Source organism: Monodelphis domestica, chromosome 6 (genome assembly GCF_027887165.1).
Source record: "Monodelphis domestica isolate mMonDom1 chromosome 6, mMonDom1.pri, whole genome shotgun sequence".
Lineage (NCBI taxonomy): Eukaryota > Metazoa > Chordata > Mammalia > Didelphimorphia > Didelphidae > Monodelphis > Monodelphis domestica.
This window is the reverse complement of record NC_077232.1, coordinates 233,678,690-233,700,211: the sequence shown is the minus strand read 5'-3', so window position 1 is coordinate 233,700,211 and position 21,522 is coordinate 233,678,690. Positions and strand designations below refer to the sequence as shown.

At 37.3% G+C, this 21,522-nt stretch overlaps 1 protein-coding gene and 1 long non-coding RNA gene across 11 annotated transcripts in view; one reads left to right on the top strand and one right to left on the bottom strand.

Moving 5' to 3' along the window:
- The window catches only part of SORBS2 (sorbin and SH3 domain containing 2), a 515,172-nt gene that overhangs the window by 421,546 nt on the left and 72,104 nt on the right, over positions 1-21,522 (top strand). For 8 of the 10 annotated variants that reach the window (XM_016423097.2, XM_056802972.1, XM_056802968.1 and 5 more), the window contains 5 exons: positions 3,034-3,209; positions 9,790-9,856; positions 11,094-11,138; positions 14,908-15,097; positions 18,261-18,375. In XM_016423097.2, the coding sequence (XP_016278583.2) occupies positions 3,034-3,209; positions 9,790-9,856; positions 11,094-11,138; positions 14,908-15,097; positions 18,261-18,375 (593 nt within the window). Of the gene's footprint in view, positions 1-3,033; positions 3,210-3,915; positions 4,056-9,789; positions 9,857-11,093; positions 11,139-14,907; positions 15,098-18,260; positions 18,376-21,522 lie in introns of those variants that run through there. The other 2 variants (XM_007496039.3, XM_007496040.3) reach the window with 1 other exon arrangement.
- LOC107649301 (uncharacterized) overlaps positions 3,869-21,522 on the bottom strand; it is a 165,187-nt gene continuing 147,533 nt past the window's right edge. Inside the window, exons 3-4 of the long non-coding RNA XR_001622838.2 lie at positions 9,331-9,496; positions 3,869-4,000 (exon numbers count right to left, since the gene is read on the bottom strand). This is a non-coding gene — a long non-coding RNA (uncharacterized LOC107649301). The remainder of the gene's footprint in view (positions 4,001-9,330; positions 9,497-21,522) is intronic.

The following is a 21,522-nucleotide window of genomic DNA, read 5'->3' as shown; positions in this document are numbered from 1 at the left end:
TCCATCAATTGCCAAGTGAAATGTTTCACTTTCTCTGTTGTATCTAAATACTTGACGAAAGAAGATATAGGATTTAGTTGAGTCACAAAGACATCAACCTGAGATAAAATCCTGTACTATTTATATACTTACCAGGCTTATTTGATCCTGGGATGGTACTGGGAAGAGAAGAGTCAACAGTGTAGGAAATGACAAAGCCTAGCAACTCTCATTTGGTTATGCTGTTACTCAGGACACTAATTGCTTATATCTTACTTATATTCCATCCCTTTCACTTCACTGTGATCATCCTAGTTCAAGCCCGCATTGCTATTCATCTGGACCATGTAACTGACTCTTAACTGGTCTCCCTGCCCCTAATCTTTCTCTTTCCTCTCTATTTTCCTAAAAATGTGACACTACTGCCTTGCTTTAAGTCCTGAGGGCATCCCCAAGACTTCCAGGAGAAAATTGTCAATTACTTTCTCTAGTGTTTCAAATCCTCCATGGCATAGTGCTTTTTTTAGATTATTTTCCTTCATGTTTTCTACACTTGAGGTCTTTTGGTCTCTGCCCTCTGCTGCCCTTGTCCAAATTATCCTCCATATCCTGAATGAATTTTTTTCCCCATTCAAATATACAGACCATTTGAAATCTATCTCTACACCTCAAGTTAAGGACCACTAATCTAGAACAATCTGCTCTAATAGTGGACAATCTTTCTACTATACTGTGTCTTCAGTGCTTCAAATGCAATCCATTAGAAACAGTCCAATTCTTTAAAATTTTCCTATTTTGTTTTGTTGGTTGCTTTTTAAAGCCTTTATTAGATTTCGAAAACCTGCATTTGAGTCCCATCCTAGGATCCAAAATCTGCATATATTACCTATGTGACTTCAAGCAAGCCACCCACTTCCAACCCTATTCCTTTCCTCAGTTTCCTCATCTGTACACAAAGAGTTGGATTACATCATCTCTAAGTGCCCGTCTACTTCTAAATCACTGGTCCTCTGACCTGTGATGCTATTGATTCTGTGAGCTATTGTTTTTCTCATCTCAAAGTTAGATCTACCTTATAAAATATTTATTATTTTATACTAAATTCAACACCATGAGAACTGTTCATTCAATGACAAATCTTGTCACTGTGAGATTCTACTACATCTAGATTTTTCATTAAATGGGTATTATCACAAAAATGTAATAAAACCCACACTTATCCCTCTGGAATATTAACATTTTGCTAGGGAAGAAATTCATAGGAAAATAGGATTTAAGCTGAAGGGTACATGAGAGCTCAGTGATCCCTAACCCCCTGATTTTACAGCTAAGTAGACTGAGGCCTAAAGAAGGGAAATCAGAGATAATGATTGCCAGAACAAAAGTTTGAAACCAGATGTTCTGATTCCAAATCCAGGACATTTATTTTGGTTATTCAATTCGCAGCTAGAAATAGGTGCCATTTTGTTTTTTGGTTAATTATTGGCAAACAAACCAATAAATAACCTGTATATAAATACTTATAGTATATAGGGAAGGGCTTCTTTATACTTAAAGCATATACATAAAGTAGTTTTTTGATGTTTTTGTTTTTCAGTCATTTTCAGTCATGTCTGAGTCTTTGTGACTCCATTTGAGGTTTTCTTGGCAAAGATACTAGAGTGATTTGCCATATCCTCCTCCAGTTCATTTTACAGATGAGGAAACTGAGGTGAACAGGGTGAAGTGAATTGCTCAGAATCATAGAGCTAGTAAAAGTCTGAGGCCAGATTTGAACTCAGGAAGATGAATCCTGCTCTCTATCCACTGTGCCACCTACTACCCTTTAGAGGGCAGTTAATAAGAACCTAAAATGTTCTGAATACTATTCTAGGTACTAAAGGAATTACAAATTTAAGTAAGACAGAGTTTGGCTTTCAAGGAGTTAATGGTCTAGTAGGACAGTAAGACACAAACACAGGTAATGCGCAAAATTGTGTGCTTACAGCATTGGAGCAGAGGTATAAATACTCTGCTGGGACTTCTGATTCTGCCTGAACTAGATTCAAATATAATTGGGAAATACAAACAAAATAAATAAAAATATATTTAAAAATAGATAACATTACTTTTTTGTTTTGTTTTAAACCACTATTTTCCATCTTGGAATCAATACTTAGCATTGGTTTGCAAGGCACATGAGTTGTAAGGGCTAGGCAAATGGTGTTGTGACTTGCCCAGGGTCACACAGCTAGGAAGTATCTTGGATCAGATGCAAATCCAGGATCTCCCATCTCTAGGTTTGGCTCTTAATTCACTGAGTCTCTGAGGCAGCTGCACCTGTTTTTTGTTTTTCCACTACATTTTTTAAAAAACCCTAGCCTTCTATCTTAGTGACAGATCTAAGACAGAAGAGTGTCAAGGACAGGAAAATTGGGGTTGAGACTTGCCCAAGGTCACATGGCTTCGAAATATCTGGAGCCAGTTTTGGATCCAGGTCCTCTGGACACCAAGCCTGGCTTGAGCCATATATAGCTGCCCCAATAGCATTACATTTTAAAACAAAGTCAATATTTGGTCCATAGGGATCATTAAGTATGAATTAGTGTCCCCCATTTCTATTCAAATATGATACTATTACATTCGAGAATTATAAGAAATAATTCTTTTTAACACCTGGAGGGTGAATCCAACTAAGGGATACAGAAAAGAATCTTGGAGGAGATGGTATTTAAGTGGGTCCCTAACGAAAACATAGGAATTCAATAGGCTCATTGGAAAAGAGGGGAGAATTCAGTCATAGAAACAGCAGTATCAAAGATGGAGATGGGAAAGGGTATATCAAGTAAGTCAACTGATGACTATATCCTCTTTTTATTATTCAAGACTTGGCTCCAAATGGAAAACCAGTGAAATACAGAAGACAGTGACAGAAATACTGACCCATCTTAATATGTACCATTAATGAATGCTTATTTATAAATTCATGTTCTATCCTCCTAGTCCACATGTTAAATGCTATCTTTTTTTCTAATTATATATCAACTATCTCATTCCATTAAATTATATCCTCAGAATCCACTGAGACATATTCCCAGCATGCCCATTCTCTGGATGGTAGCTCTGCCAGCAGTACTATACCCATCTATAGATCTTCTGAGGAAGAGAAGAAAGTGACTGTGATTAAAGCCCCCCATTATGCAGGCATTGGACCAGTAGATGAGTCTGGAATTCCTACCGCAATTAGAACGGTAAGAAAGACTGAAATTTGCCTCTCTGTCATTGTGAGTAGAAGCTTACAAAGAACCAGTTGTGAATAGTGGACTTTTCTTTCTTTCTTCTTTTTTTGCATTCTTATGCTCTTATATAATGGGGAATAATACACTGCAAAATCTAAGCGCTCTCAAACACGGTGCCACATGTGGCAAGAGTGAAATGGTGATTGGCAATAATTGGACAGCCTCAACTTTTTCATTTTCATTATGTACTTGTCAGAGCTATAATTTATAGCACATATTTTCCCTCCCCATCACTAATGAGTTTTAGGACTTCAGAGGGAAAATGGAAGAACCAGGAACACAAGAATGTTTTAGTTCAATTTTATTCCCATGTGCCTTGCTGAGAAGCCAAGAGATTTGTTTCTTGAAATGGATGTGTGTAGCCCCGGGGGGGAGGAGGCGTCTGCTGGGAGCTGGTATTTTTGTGAGCTAAAGGGGTGGGAAGGGAATTGGTGACGTTTTAGGTTAGTAATGAGGAACCCTCTAACTGAAGTAATAGACACATTTTGGTGAACACCATTCCCCTGGCCCCACCTCCTTTACAGTCACAGCTGAGAACTCTCCAACAATGACGAGCAAAGTGTTTGGGATTATTTTTTTTTCAAGTCTTTAAACTCCACTGACTCCTTGCTCAGGGCTGTTAGGACAGCCTCTTCTGGCTGGTCTCAGCAGCAGCAACAGCAGCGGCAGCAACAGCAAGGACACAACTGTGGAAGGCAGTTTCTTGCTGACTAGGTCCATCTGGACAGAAAGTTTGGTGCTACCTGAAAAGAGGAGACAACCATGACAGCCAGGATGAGAGCAGCAACACCTCTTCAGGTGAAATTGGGGGGAGGGGCAAGCCCAGAAGAGCTCTTATGTTCACTCTGCCTGCCAACACCAACATATGGGGCCATATGAGTGCCAAGAGCTGGTTCATGGGAGCACAAAGCTTTCCTAGAGAAAAAAGTGGATGGAGAAAAAGAATGGGAAAGATATCAGGAAAAACACAGTGGCAAGAATGGAGCATCCTCAGTAAGAGCATTCTATCTGTTTTGTTTTGTTTTTTATTTCTCTCTTCTGATGGGTCTTCATTTTGTAAGAAATTAAGAGAGTGCATACATATTTTGGCTGGAATCTTAAGATAGAAGTGTTACAGATTTTTAGCCTACAAGAAAATCCACAAAACTCTTGGTTAATTTTGAGAAGTCTTTTCAAATAATATATTCCTTTGATTGCAGGTCTTTTGTCGAAATCTAATATCAAAATTGTCCATTACCTACACTGGAACTGATGTTGCTCTATATTAATAAGATGACAGAAAAAAGAAGTTGAGGGATTGTTTGAAATGTCAAACTGAAAAAGTGGCATGCTTCCTTCATGGAACTTTATGAATAGGGAAATGGTATGGATGGATGGATGGATGGATGGATAGATAGACAAGCACACACCTGGGTATATGCACCACCTCTACCCATACACCTAGGGTGTTTCGCTATATCTAATATTGCATACAAATGGTGTTGTTAGAAAAGTAAAGTGTGACTTAAAATTCCAATAATTCAGAGTTAGGGATAGGGGTCATTGATTTTGATCGACACCTGTGAAATAGTGTGTGTACATACATTCACATGTTTCTGCACCTCAATAGCAATCACTTTCTATTTGGAAAAATTGAGCTTAAAGCATTTGTGTGAGCAGAGTTGTCTCCATGTGTATTTAATATTAATAAAAATTAGTATGGAGATAGTACTATGACTGCTTTAAGTCAAGACTTAAGACAAGACTTCCTCACTTTTCTTGTTTATTTAAAAACTAAAGTCTAGAGTATTCTAAGTGCTTAACTAAGAATGTGATCACACTAAGTATGAATAGACTAGCTTATAATATTCTGAAAAGTTAAAATCAATTTGTCTCTTATTCTATAAAAATATCCTCAGTTTGCCTTTCTCAATAATGGGAATATGGACTGGAACTGTGAGTTCGTCAGTATAGAGACTCCTCCAGTGAAGAAACCCACTCTATCAATGTAGAATGCTATCATTTCTGTAATGTGTATTCCTAGAGAGTTGTCCTAGGTACTAATAGGTTAAGTGACTTGTTTAGGATCTCACAGCCAGTGATTGTCAGAGGCCATACTTGATTTCTGGTCTTCTCAGCTTTAGACCATACTGCTTCTTTTTCTTCACCATGAAAATGAAAAATGCCTATGTCCAGATTGCAAGGACTATTTTCTGCACAGTCTATTGGAAGGAACACTGATGAGTCAGATGTCTTGGCCTCTGCCCCCAGCTCCATCACTATAAGTCATATAATCTTAGGTGTGCCATATAAATTATTTGAGCCCTAAGTTTCCTTACTCTCACTGGGGGAAGGGAAAGGAAGGGACTGAGCATTTATATAGCACCTTTTGTGTGCCAGGCAGTATATAAGAGCTTTACAGATCTTACTTGATCTTCACAACAATCCAGTGGAGCCAGTGCTATTATTATTCCCATTTTACACTTAAGGAAACTGAGGCAGGCAAAGGTTGAGTGACTTGCCAAGAATCACACATCTAGGAAGTGTCTCAGGCCATATTTGACCTCAAATCTTTCTGAGTCCAGCCCAAGCATTCCATCCTCTGCTTCACCCCTCCTATCACACCAGGAATGGCCAGCATCCAGGGGCTTAAGAATATTATGTAAGATAATGAACACAGATGCACTTTGCAAATTATCAAATGTTGTCTGTAGAAGAATAAGGACTCAGTATTCTACAGACCTTCCCATGGGTCTTGGAAACTATCCCTGCTTTTAGGAAGGGGTTAAAAGCATCCCAGAACATTGAAAATCTTTTCTTATTTACTTCTATTTCCAAACCTGAGTCACAATCCTAGAGAGGATGTTTAAGTATAGCTTTATTGCTCAATGCTCAGTCATGCTTTATCTGAGCCAATTAAAACTTCAAAAAATGCATTTTTCATCTTTCCAGGGGCCTCCCAAGTCCATCCACTTAGGAACCAAAGGTTATTCACCCCAGATTCTTCACATTCACTTGCTGACATCAATTAGGGACAGAATAGGACTCTGCCATTAGAGGGGAAAGTCTTGTATTCCAGTCCAAGATCTGGAATTTATTGTGTGACCTTGAGCACATCACTTCTCTGTGTGGTCCTACTATCCACATTTGGGAAATGGAGAGATTTACTACCTCAGTGGGGCGGCTGTGAGAATCAAAAGAGACAATAAAGCTACACTTTGGTTGTAAGGCAACATATGCTCCCTGTTGTCATCTTTGCATCTTCCCCAGGGACTGATATAGTGCCTTGACCAGAGCAGCCACTTAATAAATGTTTGTGGAATTAATTATCCTGAGAAAACCCATTTTTGGTAAACACACTCAGAACTTCAAAGCCTCTTGAACACAAAGCTCAAAGAATGTTTCAGGAATTTTAACTGAAGAAAATTATCTTTTTTTTTCTGATCCCCAGAATACTTTCCCTAGTCCTTGCCCACAAATAGAGAGAAAAAAAATATTACTAAGCTGAGATTACACGAGATGATGTGTTTGAAGCTCCATTAGGCTCTAAGTGTCAGGGGATTTGCTTCCCATTATTTTTCAAAACAAACACATTTTTAAGAAATCCACATCTTTTCTGATGTTACTTTGAACATAACACTTGCTAGACTGTTTTCAAAGCTTGCAAGGAAGCAAAAATAAACCAGAATAGATCGGGGAAGAGTTGGCTGGGGAAGTTTGGCTTAGGATGTATGTGTGTGTTTGCACATGAGCATGCACTGTATGCATATGGGAGCACATGTGCACAAAATATTCCCTTTAATGGTAGAAAGCTTGTATATAATGCTGATGGTAGACATCATACATTTAATAATATTGAAATAATTTAAATTAACATTCAAATAATGTTTATAACACTTTTCCTGATAGAGGATCATGACCAATTTAAATATATAATATTTACCAAATAGAATATCCAATCAAACATTTTGACAAGTCTTGAATTTTTACCGTATAGAAAAGTAAAATCCCTCCAATTTCACTGTTTTGTTCATTTCACTATCATGTCCAATTATATCAGCATATAAGGGGTTTTCGGAATTCAGTTCAACAAGCATTTGTTGTACCCATCATGCTCAGAGCACTGTCTTCAGAGGAAAATTAAGGGAACCTTTCAGAAAGGAATGGAGGTCTTTCCCAACTCCACAAAAGGTCTGGAGGCTCATATTCCCCTTTGCCAGCTGACAGCTTTTTCTGGCCTCCCTGTGCTAACCATATAAAGCTGCCAGGCTAAGGAGCTGTACGATCTTGCCTGATGTATGCCCTCCAGAAAAGTGAAGAAATCTCTATCTGGCAAGATTCTTTTCCATATACAGAGATTTGCGTCTTTTCTTGGGCTTCCTTGTTACAATAAGTTATGCCCAGAAATCATTCAGGGAACTTTGTAAGCACAAGATGGGCTACATAAAAAAGGAAAAATATTACCTTGGGATCAAACAATATAGAATTGAAAGGCATGTGCCTTGTAATGTTGTATAGACGTAGGAATTAATCACTAAACCTTTACAGGGGTCTTTGAACTCGCTTTACAAAATGTTTTGATAATTGCATTCCAAAGTAATTGGTTTCCTTTGTAATCCAATGGATTTTATTTCAAGCAGTTAAAAATGTTATTCTGATAAGGGGTTCATGGATTGCCAAAAGGGTCCAGGACATAAAAAAGGATGGAAGCTCCTCTCCACGACATCATTTTCATCTTGATCTTTTCTTGGGCTTAACATCATTTGAGTATTCACTTTTTTAAATCTTTATTTCAGTCTTAGAACTGATACTGTGCATTGGTTCCAAGACAGAAGAGTGGGAAGGGCTAGGCAATGGGGGTTAAGTGATTTGCCCAGGGTCTCACAGCTAAGAAGTGTGTAAAGTCAGATTTGAACCCAGGACCTCCCATCTCTGGGCTTGACTCTCCATCCAGTGAGACACTTAGCCACTCAACTATTCATTTCATAAAACTGTCTTTTGCTCATTTATTGTGGTAATAGTTTAACACAAATAAGGTCTTGACCAGCTATCCAGAGGGTCAGTCAATATGGTCTTTAACATCCATATGCATTCTTGGAGTCAGAGAATCCTAGGATGTGAGAGCAAGGAGGATCCTTAGAGACCAAATCATCTAATCCAAGATTTTTTTTTTCTTGACATATGAAGAAACTGAGCCCAGAGAAATAAAGTAGTATATAGATCACACAAGTATTGACAACTGAGGTAAATCATAGTTCAGTTGGTTCTTAGAGTCAGATAAACTGAAAAAAAGATATAGGGGCAGCTGGGTGGCTCAATGGATAGAGAGTCAAGCCTAGAGTCTAGAAGTCCTGAGTTCAAATTTGACCTCAGATACTTCCTAGCCGTGCAACCCTAGGCAAATCACTTAACCCAAATTGCCTAGCCCTTACCATTCTTCTGCCTTGGAATCAATATTTTTTTTAAATTTAATTATTTAATTCAGAATATTTTTCCATTGTTACATGATTCATATTTTTTCTTTTCCCGTCTTCCTTCCCCCTCCCGTAAGCAATGAGCAATTCCACTGGGTTATACATGTATTACTGTCTTGGAATCAGTATTTAATAAGGGTTTAATTTTTTAAAGACATATATTTTAAACATTCCTTTTTCAGAATGAATTCCTTTAGCACTAACCTAGATTTTATGGTTTCTTTAATTCACTATCATCATTACCAAACTAGATAGACATATCACAACATTTTTTGCAATATCCTAGATCTATTTATTTCTTCATTCATTTAACAATTGTGCTTAATTAGCCCTGACCATGTAAGGTTTCTTTTAGGAGCTGAGGTTGCTACAAAGATGAATAACATGAATAAAACTCCTGCTTTCAAGGAGCTGACCATCTGATGGCCCCTCTGGACTGAAAACTTGACAGCAATTTGTATTAAAAGTGTTTGCAGTGCTGGTTTGTTTAGACCTATAAGCTTCAAGCCAATTCCTCCCCTATCCCTAGCTCTTGCAGCTTTCTGGAAGTCAAATTAATAGTTGAAAAGTTGAAGAGTTGAAACAGTAAAAGTTGAAAACTCAGAAGATAGTTCCCTGACCTGAGCTAGCGATCATAAATGCTCTGGCACAAAGGATTCCTGAGTAGGAATCTGCTCTTATTGGTTCATCCAGTACTTGTGGTAGGATAGTCATCAGTTTCTCCATTCCAGACCCAATGACAATAAGAACCTCAGCATGAGCATCATGAAGTGGTCCCTAGTTGTCCTGCAAGACAGAGAGGACAGATTATATTTACAATCAATAATTCAACAGTACATCAGGTTATATTTACAACAATACAACAAATTCAGCTCATGCAGCTAAACAAAAGAAATGATCATTATTATCACTGAAGGGTCCAACCTAAAGCAAGATTGTGTGATGGAGTGATTTCTGCTGAGAAAAGGCATTAAAGAAGAAGAAATCAGGATGTTCAGGGTGAAGGTTGATTATTTTGATGTCACCTCATCTTTTATCCTATGGCCCCAGACATAAATATTGAAAATTTTGTTTTACAGACAGTTGACAGACCGAAGGACTGGTACAAGACTATGTTTAAGCAAATCCATATGGTTCACAAACCTGGTATGTTTGCTCGTTGCTTTTTTCTTTCATAGGATCATAGTCTTAGAGCCAAAAGGGACTTTAAAGGCTTTCTAGAGGAGGAAACTGAGGCAAGTGTCTTGTCCATGCTCACATTAAGTAGTATGTGTAGACGGAATTTGAATCCATGTCCTCCAACTCCAATTTTAGCACTCTTTCCACTCTTTCCACTAATCACAGTTCCTAATGTTTTTAGGAAAACATCTCTTTCATTTGGGCAAATTGGAAATTCTGCAAAGTTGATTGCCTGGGGCCTTCCTGGTTCCCCTTGTGAAAGTAGCCCCAAGCCCATAGGTATATGGTATTCACATTGACTGTGGTGACTCAAAACTTCCCAGTCAGAGCATCAGTTCATGTCCCAAATCATAAATCTCACTAATTTTTAGTGAATTAATATGTCTGTCCTTTTTTTGTAAGATTCTGGGAGAGGAAGTACAAAACGAAGTTATGTTTCTGTTGATAATGAGGCATCTTGAAAGCCATAGAAGGGGGAATGGTGTCCAGAATGGGAAGAAAAGAAAAAATGAGTAAGAGATAAATGTTGTAATGAAGAGTACAGATAAGATCAATGAACCATGTGAGGTAGATGCCCACTGTGGATGCCTAAAATTAAAATGAAAAAAAAAAGACTTTTAAAAAGTAAGATAAAATATTACTTTTCTAGTAATCACAGGGGCAGATAGGTAGCACAGTGGATAGAGTGCTGGGTCTGGGGTCAGGAAGGCTCATTTCTCTGAGTCCAAGTCTGGCCTCAGACACTAGCCATGAGATTTGGGGCAGGTCATTTAATCATATTTGCCTCAGTTTCCACATCTGTAAAATGAGCTAGAGAATGAAATGGAAAACCACTCTAGGGTCTTTGTAAAGGAAAAAAACCTCATATGGGGTCTCATAGAATCAGATGTGGCTGTAAAAGTACTGAACAACAACAATGGAAGTATTTGTTGCCTTATATTTTTACTTGATAGGCAGGATGGATAGCAGATGAGTGTCAGATAGATCTAAGACACTATTTCTATGATCATGGGCAAATGCTTTAATTTCTTAACCTCTATTCCAAAGCTGTAAAATGGGGATGACAATACATATGCTACACAACTTCCAAGACTGATATAAAAACCTCAAAATATTATAGAAATTCATTATGTTATTATTAAAGACCATCAGCCGCAACAAGATGGGTACTCTGCTGCCATCACAATTCTGTCTTGTTTTTCAGATGATGGTGTGGACATGTATCACACTCCATATACATATAATGCAGGTGAGACTTGTTTCTTCATTTTGGAATAATATTTTGTTCATTTTAATGAGGCTTAGTAAAAAATAAAAATACAATCTCCTCTTTTAGTGGATTTATTCCTTAATTTCTGAGATACTTTTTCATTACTCTAATTGACCTTAATTTTCAGGATGGGAGAAAATAATGCCTTATATATGTTCCTTTATAGGAATATTGCGAAAGAAGTAAACTTTTTTTCTCATGAAAATGGGATCATTTCTTGGTACCTCCCTCATTTTTTTCTCACTCTCAATTTATACTCTTCAGCATTGTTTAACCCAAGTATGAAGGATAATGTGAATGCATGAATGTCATCAGGGTACAAAAGATAAAGATCTTCAATCTAGAAAGAGGGTGATTAGGATTTCAGAATTTATTTAGACATACTTTGGAAGCTGAAGATAGAGGACAAGTCAAGTGAAGAGTTTTGTGACCTTATTCATGTTTTCTTCCAAAAGCAATCATTCATTAAAAAAAGAAATCCCATTTTGCTGGTGGCATTTGTGACTCAGACTTGCCAGAAATTTTCCTAGGAATTCTGGTTGGAGAACTCTTACTTTATATTTTATGAAGCGATCTGAATTCTTGACAAGGTCCCTAAATATTTTTTCTTTGACCCCAGCCTCATTGGCAAACTCTAATCTCTCCCCTGACCCCCATTTTCACTACATTTTTCCAGCTTAATTGAAAGAAAGCAAAGATATCTCCCACCCCATCCACTCCCCAAACCAAGGTATCCCTCTCAGCAAAGCTCCTTCTTTGTATATCTTTGAGACATTTCTCATGTTTAGTACTTTGTTTGGTTTTGGTTTTGTGCCCCTGTCTTATGTCCCCTGCCAGACTATAAACTCCCTCAGGGCAGAGACCTTGTCTGATCTCTCTCACTGCCAAGGACAATACTATAAACTTAGCAGATGCTCAAAAGCTGTTTACTGAACTGAGTTTTTGGCCCCTTTTGGCCAATTCAATGGACTTAATTAGCCCTGACTGGGAGGAACATATACTTCCCATTGGAAAGTAGAAACATCTTTCTCCGATCCTTCATTTTATTTTCATACTTAATTTATAATATTTATAACAGATTATGCACGGGCACAGAGAAAAAGCTATTAGATCCCCATTGTTACCTGTCTATATACTTGGGATCATCAGAGTATAGATACAAATCAAGCAGGACCTCAGAAGCCATCTATCTAACCTTTCTTTTCACAGATGAGAGAACTGAGTCCCATCAGAGTAAGGGACTTGCCTAGAGTCATAAAGCTAGTGAGTGACAGAGGCATGATTCAAATCCAGGTCTACTTGACTCTGAGCGCAGTGCTCACTATATGGCACCCTGCTCTTTGCAGAAATGTGATTAGGAAATAGGGTTTTATGCTTCCTACCAAGGACTATCCAAGGGAATACGTGCTCTGATCCTTCCCTCATCTAACATGGGAGGATGTCCTCTCCAAGGTATCCCTGCCAAGAACTACTGTGCTCCCATCAGCAAGAGATGTATGTATAATGGTGTGGCAGAAAGCCTCTGGAATATATCTTCAAGGCAATGAAGTGGGGGGAAATAGTGGACAACTGAGAAAAAAAGCTTGATATTTAAAAAGTGAAACTGTTTCACAGCAACCAGTGGTACAATGGTATTTATTCATTTTAGATAGAATCTATATTCTTCCTCTTCCTCTTTCCACTTGGAATTCCCTTGAGTCCTCCCCACCAAGAACCAAACTCTATTCCATATAACAATGCCCAGCCCAAGGACTATTTTGTGACCCCTCAGCTCATAGCCATTGCTGACTCCCTCCTCTCAAGTCAAGTCACACCTGTAAATCAATAGTCCCTCTTGCTACTGGATCAAGCTGCCTATCAGGGAGTCCTCATCATAAAGGAGTAAAAGTTAGAGCCGAGACCTGATCTACAAGTTTTTATGGTCTTCTCTACTATTGTCTCAACCTCTGATGACAATAAGCCAAACAAAACTCCCACTGTTACTTTGTATATACCTTGTACTAAATCTTCTATCTATGTGATTTCCACTAATGAATGTAATCTCCTTGAGGGCAGGGTCTACTTTATTTTTCTTTTTATATTCCCAATACCTAGCACTATGCTTGTTACAGAACTGGCAACTAATAAAGCCTATCAAATGTACAGGTATTATTTATATACTTTACCAAGTACTTCCTACATGACTTGGTATCCTTATTTTGTTTTGTTTTTCCTTTAATTGTCTCTCCAAATAGACTGTCAGCTTCATGGAGGCTTGTCTTTGTATTTATATATAACCAAATCATTTGACATAATTCTTTACATCCTAACTTATTTATTTTTACATTTTAATAACCTTATTAATATTTGTATGTAAGTAGTTGATACTAAAATGCTTACAGGGGCTTTAAATAAATACTATCACATCTATGCTATCATTTTACCCTATTTTGAAAAAAGATTTGCTGAATGAAAATGAATTTCTTCCTGGCTCCTCTCTAAATTATTTCACATGCTAAATTATTAGTGTAATTACAGTGTTGTGTATTATAGTCTATGTATGTGTATAAAATATAAAAGGAATGATATCATTATATACTAATTTATGCACATGTACAGAATATCATAACATCATAATAATTTAGACTTGCTAAATTTAAAATATGCAAAAATTCACAGAGAGGCCAGGATGAAATTCATTTTCATTCAGGAAAAAAGACATATGTAAAGAAAGCATGTCTAATTTCAAGAGGTAAGGAGTTGGGGCACCTGGACAGCTCAATGGATAAAAAACCAAGTCCAGAAACTGCAGATCCTGGAGTCAAATCTGTCACATAACCCCCCTTGCGTAGCCCTCACCACTCTTCTGCCTTAGAACCAATACAGAGTATTGATTCCAAGATGGAAGGTAAGGATTTAAAAGAAACAAAGAAGGGATCAAGGGGGCTGGTGGATAGAGAATTGGTGTTTAAACCTTTAAAGGAAGATCTGGGCACAAGACACAGATTGGACTGAAACTCTGTGGCCCTAAAACTTCTCAGTGTCCCAAGAAGCTCTCAAAGACATTAAATTACAAAGCAAGGTCCAATCTGCATTGGTAAAGGTGTTTCCTTATTCAGGAGTTCCCTATACCAATAAAATCATAGGTCTAGTTCCTGTTCTCTGTTTAATTACAGGTGCATGTGCTTAATAATCACATACTCTCCTCCCTCAGCATAGTCAGTATGTACTCGGGCTACCATTTTTAGATTGTAACCAGTCCTTGCCTCCTTAAATGATTTTTGCCAGAGCAACTAAAGAAACCATTACTTTATGGTGCTGGTGCAGTGGACAGACTCTCTTCACTCAACTGTATTGGTTCTGTCATCATCCCAGTGTTGTTTTGTTTTTTTTTTAATCCTTCTGCTTAGAATTGATACTAAGATGAATATTAAGAGCTAGGCAATTGGGGTTAAGTGACTTGGCCAGGCTTATACAGGTAGAAAGTGTCTGAGGCCAAATTTGAAGCCAATATTCATGACTCCAGGCTTAGTTCTCTCCACTGAGCCAACAAGCTACCTGGATTCAAGTCTTTGAAACCAGTTTGCCATAAACAAGCATTTCAGTATCAATAAGTTTTACTGTCCTTGCCAAAATCAGCTCTGTGTCCCAGAGGAACCTTATTTGTTATTTAGGAATTGATACTACTGAGGACTGTTTTATGGGTAGTGAAAATATATATATTTTAATGGATCTTTTACAATTCACTTCTATTTTCTTTCCCCAACAGGCCTTCCAAGTGCCTCCTACACGACTCAGTCCCACCCTGCTGCAAAGATGCAGACATACAGACCTCTTTCCAAAAGTCTCTCTGACAATGGCACCGATGCCTTTAAGGATGCCTCCTCCCCTCTGCCTCCTCCCCATATACCACCTCCAGTTCCACCACTTAGGCCCAGAGACAGGTCTTCCACTGAAAAGTAAGAAGTTCTCCACAAAGAGTGATATGGTCAGTTTTGTCCTGCCTTTGGCTTAGAATAAAGCTGACTGGAATCCTGGGGCCCCAGATGAAGAACTCTGACCTTCCACACAGGGATGTGGAAATTGTATTAGTCAGTGTGCAAAACTGAATTTGTTCCATTATTAAACATCTAGACAATTCTCCCAGAAGCTTGGATTACTTGATGAGCTTAGTGAATTGTGAAATAAGTGTAGGAGTGAACAGAGCAATTTATTCCTGCTAATTCACCATAGGTTTAGTTCCATTATTAATTCAAAGTAAGTATATGTTTCTTTGAACAGGTGAGTATTGTTATGTTTGAAGTTATCTCAAGAGACTGATTTGGGATAAGAATATAAGTTTATTGATTATATCAGGCTTATTGTTTAGGCCAGCGTCATAACCAATAAAGTAATATAGGTCTACATGGTTGTCTCTCAAAAGCCAGGGGTGACCCAAGCTGGATCAGAAAGCTTAATAAATAGATTTCTAGGAACTTGTTATTCAGCTACTCCCTCAACTATCCAAGGCATCTTTAATTTGTGATAGCTGATTAAGAGGTGGTCCAGCAACCTATCCACTCTTTGACATACCTATATCACAGGGAAATACTTACAGAGGAAAAGAACCTTTGTCCCCTTCAATTATTAAACAAATTCTATTAAAATGGAAGGCATTCCTTGGGATTTTCAAGGAAAAAGCTAAAGCAAAAAGCATGGTATCTATATATATGGATGATATCTCTGACCTAGATCCCAAACACAAGAGTACATAGCAATTCTCCCTAGCATATAGGATTTAATACAGTATATTGGATATATCATGTGTATATATATATATATATCTTATATATACTGGATATAATATATAATAATATAATAACATATATTGGATATAATATAGGATTTGACACAGTATATTTAATACAGTATATGAAAAATAAATTCTCACAGTGTCCCTCCCATTTGTATTTGACCTTTTAACATTCATGGCAGACAGGGAAGTTCTGTGATCTGTGATAGGAGATCTGCCTCAATAAAAGGTCATTTGATTGAAAACTGGTCTAAAGCAACTTGAAGAAAATAATTCTCCTCTTTGAAATTCACATGATGAATAATAGAAATTTACCTCTTTGGTACTGGGATGACAATTTTTTAAGTTCCTTTGATAGTGAGATGTTGATCAGGACTAGACCTGTGGTTTTATTGGTATAGGAAATCCCTCTGCTAATGCAAAATGGTAGCTTCTCTGCTTTATCTCTCTAATCTTAGGGCCTCATTCTTTTCTGATTTTTTTGATGATGAATCTTCTGTTTCTTCTTGTACCCAAGACATTGTTGATACTATGCTAACTGAGATAGGCTTTAGAGAGACAGAGGCAGAAAGAAAGACAGAAACAGAAACAGAGACAGACAGACAGATGGAGAGGGAGAGAGGGAGAAAGGAAAATATGGAGAAACACTTTACTCCATGATCCAATCAGTTTGGGTACTTTTTATACTGGTATAGATTGCAACCCTTCCATATGTCAGCCTGTATAGTTTTTATAGTATCTTTCTTGTGATATAGATAAAATGTGTTTTTATTTATTCATGTTTTTCAGATGACCAACTAGAGTTCAATGTGGCTTTGCCCAGGGTCATCCAACCAGTAAATGAAATTCTGGTATAGCACTGTGCCTGAAATCAAAAAGGCCTGTGTTCAAATGTGACCTCAGAAAACTTACTAGTTCTATGACTCTGGACAAGTCACTTGACCGCCATCTCTCTCAATATCCTTATCTATATAGTGGGGATGATATCTGGCATATAGTAGACACTTAATAAATGCTTCCTACCTTCCTTCCGTCCTTTGTTTCCTTCCTTGCATTCTTTACCTAGTATAGTGTTCTTTTTTCCTTTTATGTCAAACTAATTAAGAACCTCTTCCCTTTATTACTGAAAGTCTCAGATCAGAGGAATTGAGACCTAGAACAAATAAGTGACTTGCCCCAAGATAGGAAATATCAGGTGAGATTTGAACCAATGCTTAGGGCAAGGAAGAGAGATTGTACATCCGGAGAAGGGACATCTAGACCTGATTTTTTTTAAACTCTTACTTTCTGTTGTAGTATCAATAATGAGACAGAAGAGAGCAGCAAGCTCTAGAAAATAAGGGTTAAGTGACTTGCCTAGAACCCCACAGCTAGGAAGTGTTTGAGTCCAGATTTCCACTCAGGTCCTCTTTAACTACAGGCCTGGCATTTTATGCACTGTCCTACCTAGCTGTCCCCAATCCTAGTTTTCACATTTACTGTCTTTATGCCCATGGATGAGTACCTTAAACTCTCAAGGTCTCAATTTCCTCATGCCTAAAATGATAATCCTTGTATTCCTGGATTCACCAGATTCTTTTGAGGAAATACTTTAGAAAACATATCACTCTGTAGAAGCTGTTATTTTCCTTTTGAAAGTGTCTTCACTGGTGCCAAGGATTTTGGTGGTCCCTAAGTAATATATTATAGTGACAGATATTTGCCTCAGGTTTTTATGTCACCAGAGAATGGCCTCAACTTTTACACAGCTTCTTTCTGCCTGGAGCAAAGTGGTACCTATGTACTTCTCACAGAAATGGAAGCTCTATAGATATAAAGCATTGAAGGTAAATTAAACATAGTTTGTGCTTTAGTACATGTCAGTTCCCATCAAGGTCACTTCTCATCACAAGCTGGCACAGTAAGCTGACATCAGTTTAGAGAGGCCAAGGACCTTCCTCTTTCAAACGGGTGCTCTTTCTAAACACAAACACAAAGAGAAGGGATTAGTTCTCTCCATAGTTCCCTAGGGGTCCTTCCACAACATTTACTTCAGCAACCTCTGAGCTTAAGTTTTTGCTTCAGTAGGAGAAAATAAAAGTTAGAAAAAATACAGGAAATCATTACCCCAAATAAAAACCTCCCCCAAAAAACTTTACGATTCCTCTTGAAAGAAAACATCCATGAGGCATTTTCTGTCTATTTTTCACTCCACTTGATGGTTCTGAGTTTTCGCTAACAGTAATTTCCAAATTAGACACTATATCTTTGATTACTAAATGGAGTGTCTTCCCTTACACTGATCCCAGGGAATTAATTTAATAGAGTCCTTTGGGGTTTTTTATTCCTAGGCATGACTGGGATCCACCTGACAGAAAAGTAGACACACGAAGATTTCGTTCTGAACCAAGGAGTATCTTTGAATATGAACCTGGGAAGTCATCAATTCTTCAGCATGAGAGACCGGTAAGCATTGTGTATCACACTTTAATTTGGGCTTCCTAGGTAAAAAAGTGATTCTGGATTTTCAAGGATTTTTCATCTTTTGCCATGAAAATCATTCATCTTTCCATCATTTAGAAATTACCTCATTATCGCCTATAGTTGTTTGAACAGCTTGTCTTAATTACACTTGAATGGTGCAGCTCTTCATTTGCCACATGTTTATAGAGCTTTCATCTGGATCGTGCCAGCTAGATCTATGTATTTAATAAGGAGATAATCAAATTCAGTTTTCTCCTCTTACTAGGTATTTGGGAAAAGAGACAGCCTGAAAGTATGTCTATATGTATGCAGGTCCACATATATGCCTACTTACTTGGATACACACGAATGAACTGTATCTCTGAATTGAAGAAGTTGATAGCTTGTACACTAATGCCTCCCTGCTTGTGTCTATGTGTCAGCAATTGAATAAACCAGAGTCGGCAACAGTAGCGACACCTGGAAGACTTTAAAGAAACTCTTAAAACCACAATACCAAATTGGTGGAGTAGGGTCAATTGTGTGAAAAATCACCCTTTAATCCATGACTTGATTTTGGCCATTGGCTTTTTCTTAATGAGCCATCCTTTCTGTCTGCCTGTTTCACGACATTTATTTGGCTCTGTTGAACTGAATTTTGTAGATGCCTCTTCTTTTTATTAGCTCTTAACAAGTCACCTTCTTTCGTGTGTACAGACAAAACACTTCCTGATTAGTTGTCAATTCTGTGAGTTGGAATTATTTTTACCTTTCCTTATTTTAACATTCTCCCTAACTCAATGCAGACAAATACAGACAGAAGAAAGAAACCAACATTTGGAACCATTAAATGCCATTTATCAGAGCAAATTATTGGTAAACTTGTAAACTAGGATTGCTTTTGTCTTTGATGCCCCCATTGCAACCTTTCAAGAGTTCTTTTCCCCTCTCATAATAATCCAATATCCCCTCCCAAACCTCTAATACACGTGTGGAATACTTTTACTTTCTTCCTATCTAAAACTGCTTTCAGGAAAGGTCCCAAGTATGAATTAAAAGCACCATCTTATCTTTCTCAGAAATATGTATACTTTCCAAGCTGGTTTGTGGTCTTAAAAAAATTTCAGGCACTTGTGAACTTGGAGATTTTTTTTACCTTGAAACCTTGAAATATAATTCAATTAAGCAAACCTACATTTAGCACCTGCCAAGTGCAAGTTGTTGTTTGAGATATTGGGGATTCAAAGACAAACTGAGTTGATATCTGCTCTCAAAGAGTGTACAGAAGAAAGCTTTTATGAATCCAGGGGATTTCTGAAATAGCACTGCTGTATAATTTGCTTTGAAAATGCTTCAACATATAGACTTAATTCATATATCCTAATTTTGTTGATTAAATTTGGTGTTTGAGAGTATATGGTTCCTGTAAAGTATGTCTAATAAAGCTAAGAAAAAGGCTTGAAAAATATTCTTATTTGCCAGTCTTTCTTAGTTCATGAGGCATCTCCAAACAAGTTATCTTCAGGAATCATGAGACCATACCATTTTAAGAACTAGACATAACAGTGTCGATGAGGGGCCTATACTATAAATTTAGACTGCACACCTTGGATTTAGAGATAGATTAGCGAAAAAGTTAATGGAAGAGATCTGGCCACCTTTATGTTTGCTAAAACTGAATAATTTGTTTGGACCATTTTGTCACTTCTGCGGGAAAGCAAATTTATTAGCTTTGCAAAATAAAGAATTTCCATTAAAAATATGAATCACTCAAACTGAACTAATTATGGTTTTAATAATATATGTGGATATGTTGGACTAAAAAAATAACATTAACATCAGGATTCTTTCATTATCCTTGTATGATGGAAATAGGACTAATGCTTCCTTCAGATTAATTATTGAATGAAAATTTTGCTCTATATTTTTGGTAAACTGGGTGGAGTGGTGCTGAGCTGGTCTTATAAATAGGCAGAATGGGTAGCTATGTCTGTCATAATAAATCGAATGGCATAAGGAAAGGTCCTTCACCTCAAAGTATCTCTTAAGTGGAACTGCCAAGGGTCTTCAAGCCCCCATATCAGTCCTTTCTTTGTTTACATTCTTCACTTGCTTTGGGATTTCCTCCCATCCACAATTACTCATGGACTTTCTTTCCTTTAAAGTGGCATCCACCTATCACCTTCCCTAAGAGCCACATCTTTCTATTCAGTGGTTCAGGGAAAGCCCTTCCCTTTCCTGTAGTACTTCTCTCTTTAGTATGTTCCTTGTCATTATAATTCACTTCTCATTTAACTATGCATCTTAGTTCTGTGTTGATGTTTTATCCCTTGGATATTTCATGAGGATGAGCTTATTTTCTATGTCCAGGTTTTCCTCCCCATGCTAGCATTGCACTTCTCACAAAAGCACACAGTGTTCAGAAAGAACTCTAATACTAAATGTAACGTGCACCAAATGAGGTATTAATATTAACAAGGAGATCTGGTTTTCCCATTTTTCTGAAAGATTAGAAACAGTAATAGAAAGAATTTTCTTCATAATTTTTTAAAAATGTTATTTGCCAGTCCTTAGGAGATTGTTATCAAAGGGTCCCTGCTAATAACTCTGATATACAAAGAACTTTAAACTTAGCAGAATAACTAGAGTGTTACTTATATATTATTCAGCATAAAAATATAACAACAATGTGATACTTTCTTTCAAATCCCATTTCTTTATAGAAAGAAGGGGACATTTTCATTAGTCTTTTATATGGAAAATAGAACAAAGAATTTTCAACATATGTAATTGCAATAATAAAAGTTAGCATTTATATAGTTTAAATGGATTACATGGTAAATATCATTTAAATAAAGTTTAAATACAGAAGCATTTATATGATTTATAAAGCACTTTATAAATATTACTGAATCTTATTCTTAAAACAACCCTGGGAAGTAGGTGCTATTGTTGATTCCCTTTTCCAGAAACACAGAGGTAAAGTGACTTATCCAGAGCCAACAGCCAATAAGTGTCTTGAGTAGAATTTGAACTCTGGTTTTCCTGACTCCAAGACCAGCTTTATCTGCCATATGATTTAGCTCCTTTTGACTGATTTATGAACACACACTACAGCAGATCTTACATGGAAGCCTTGGATGTGAACTG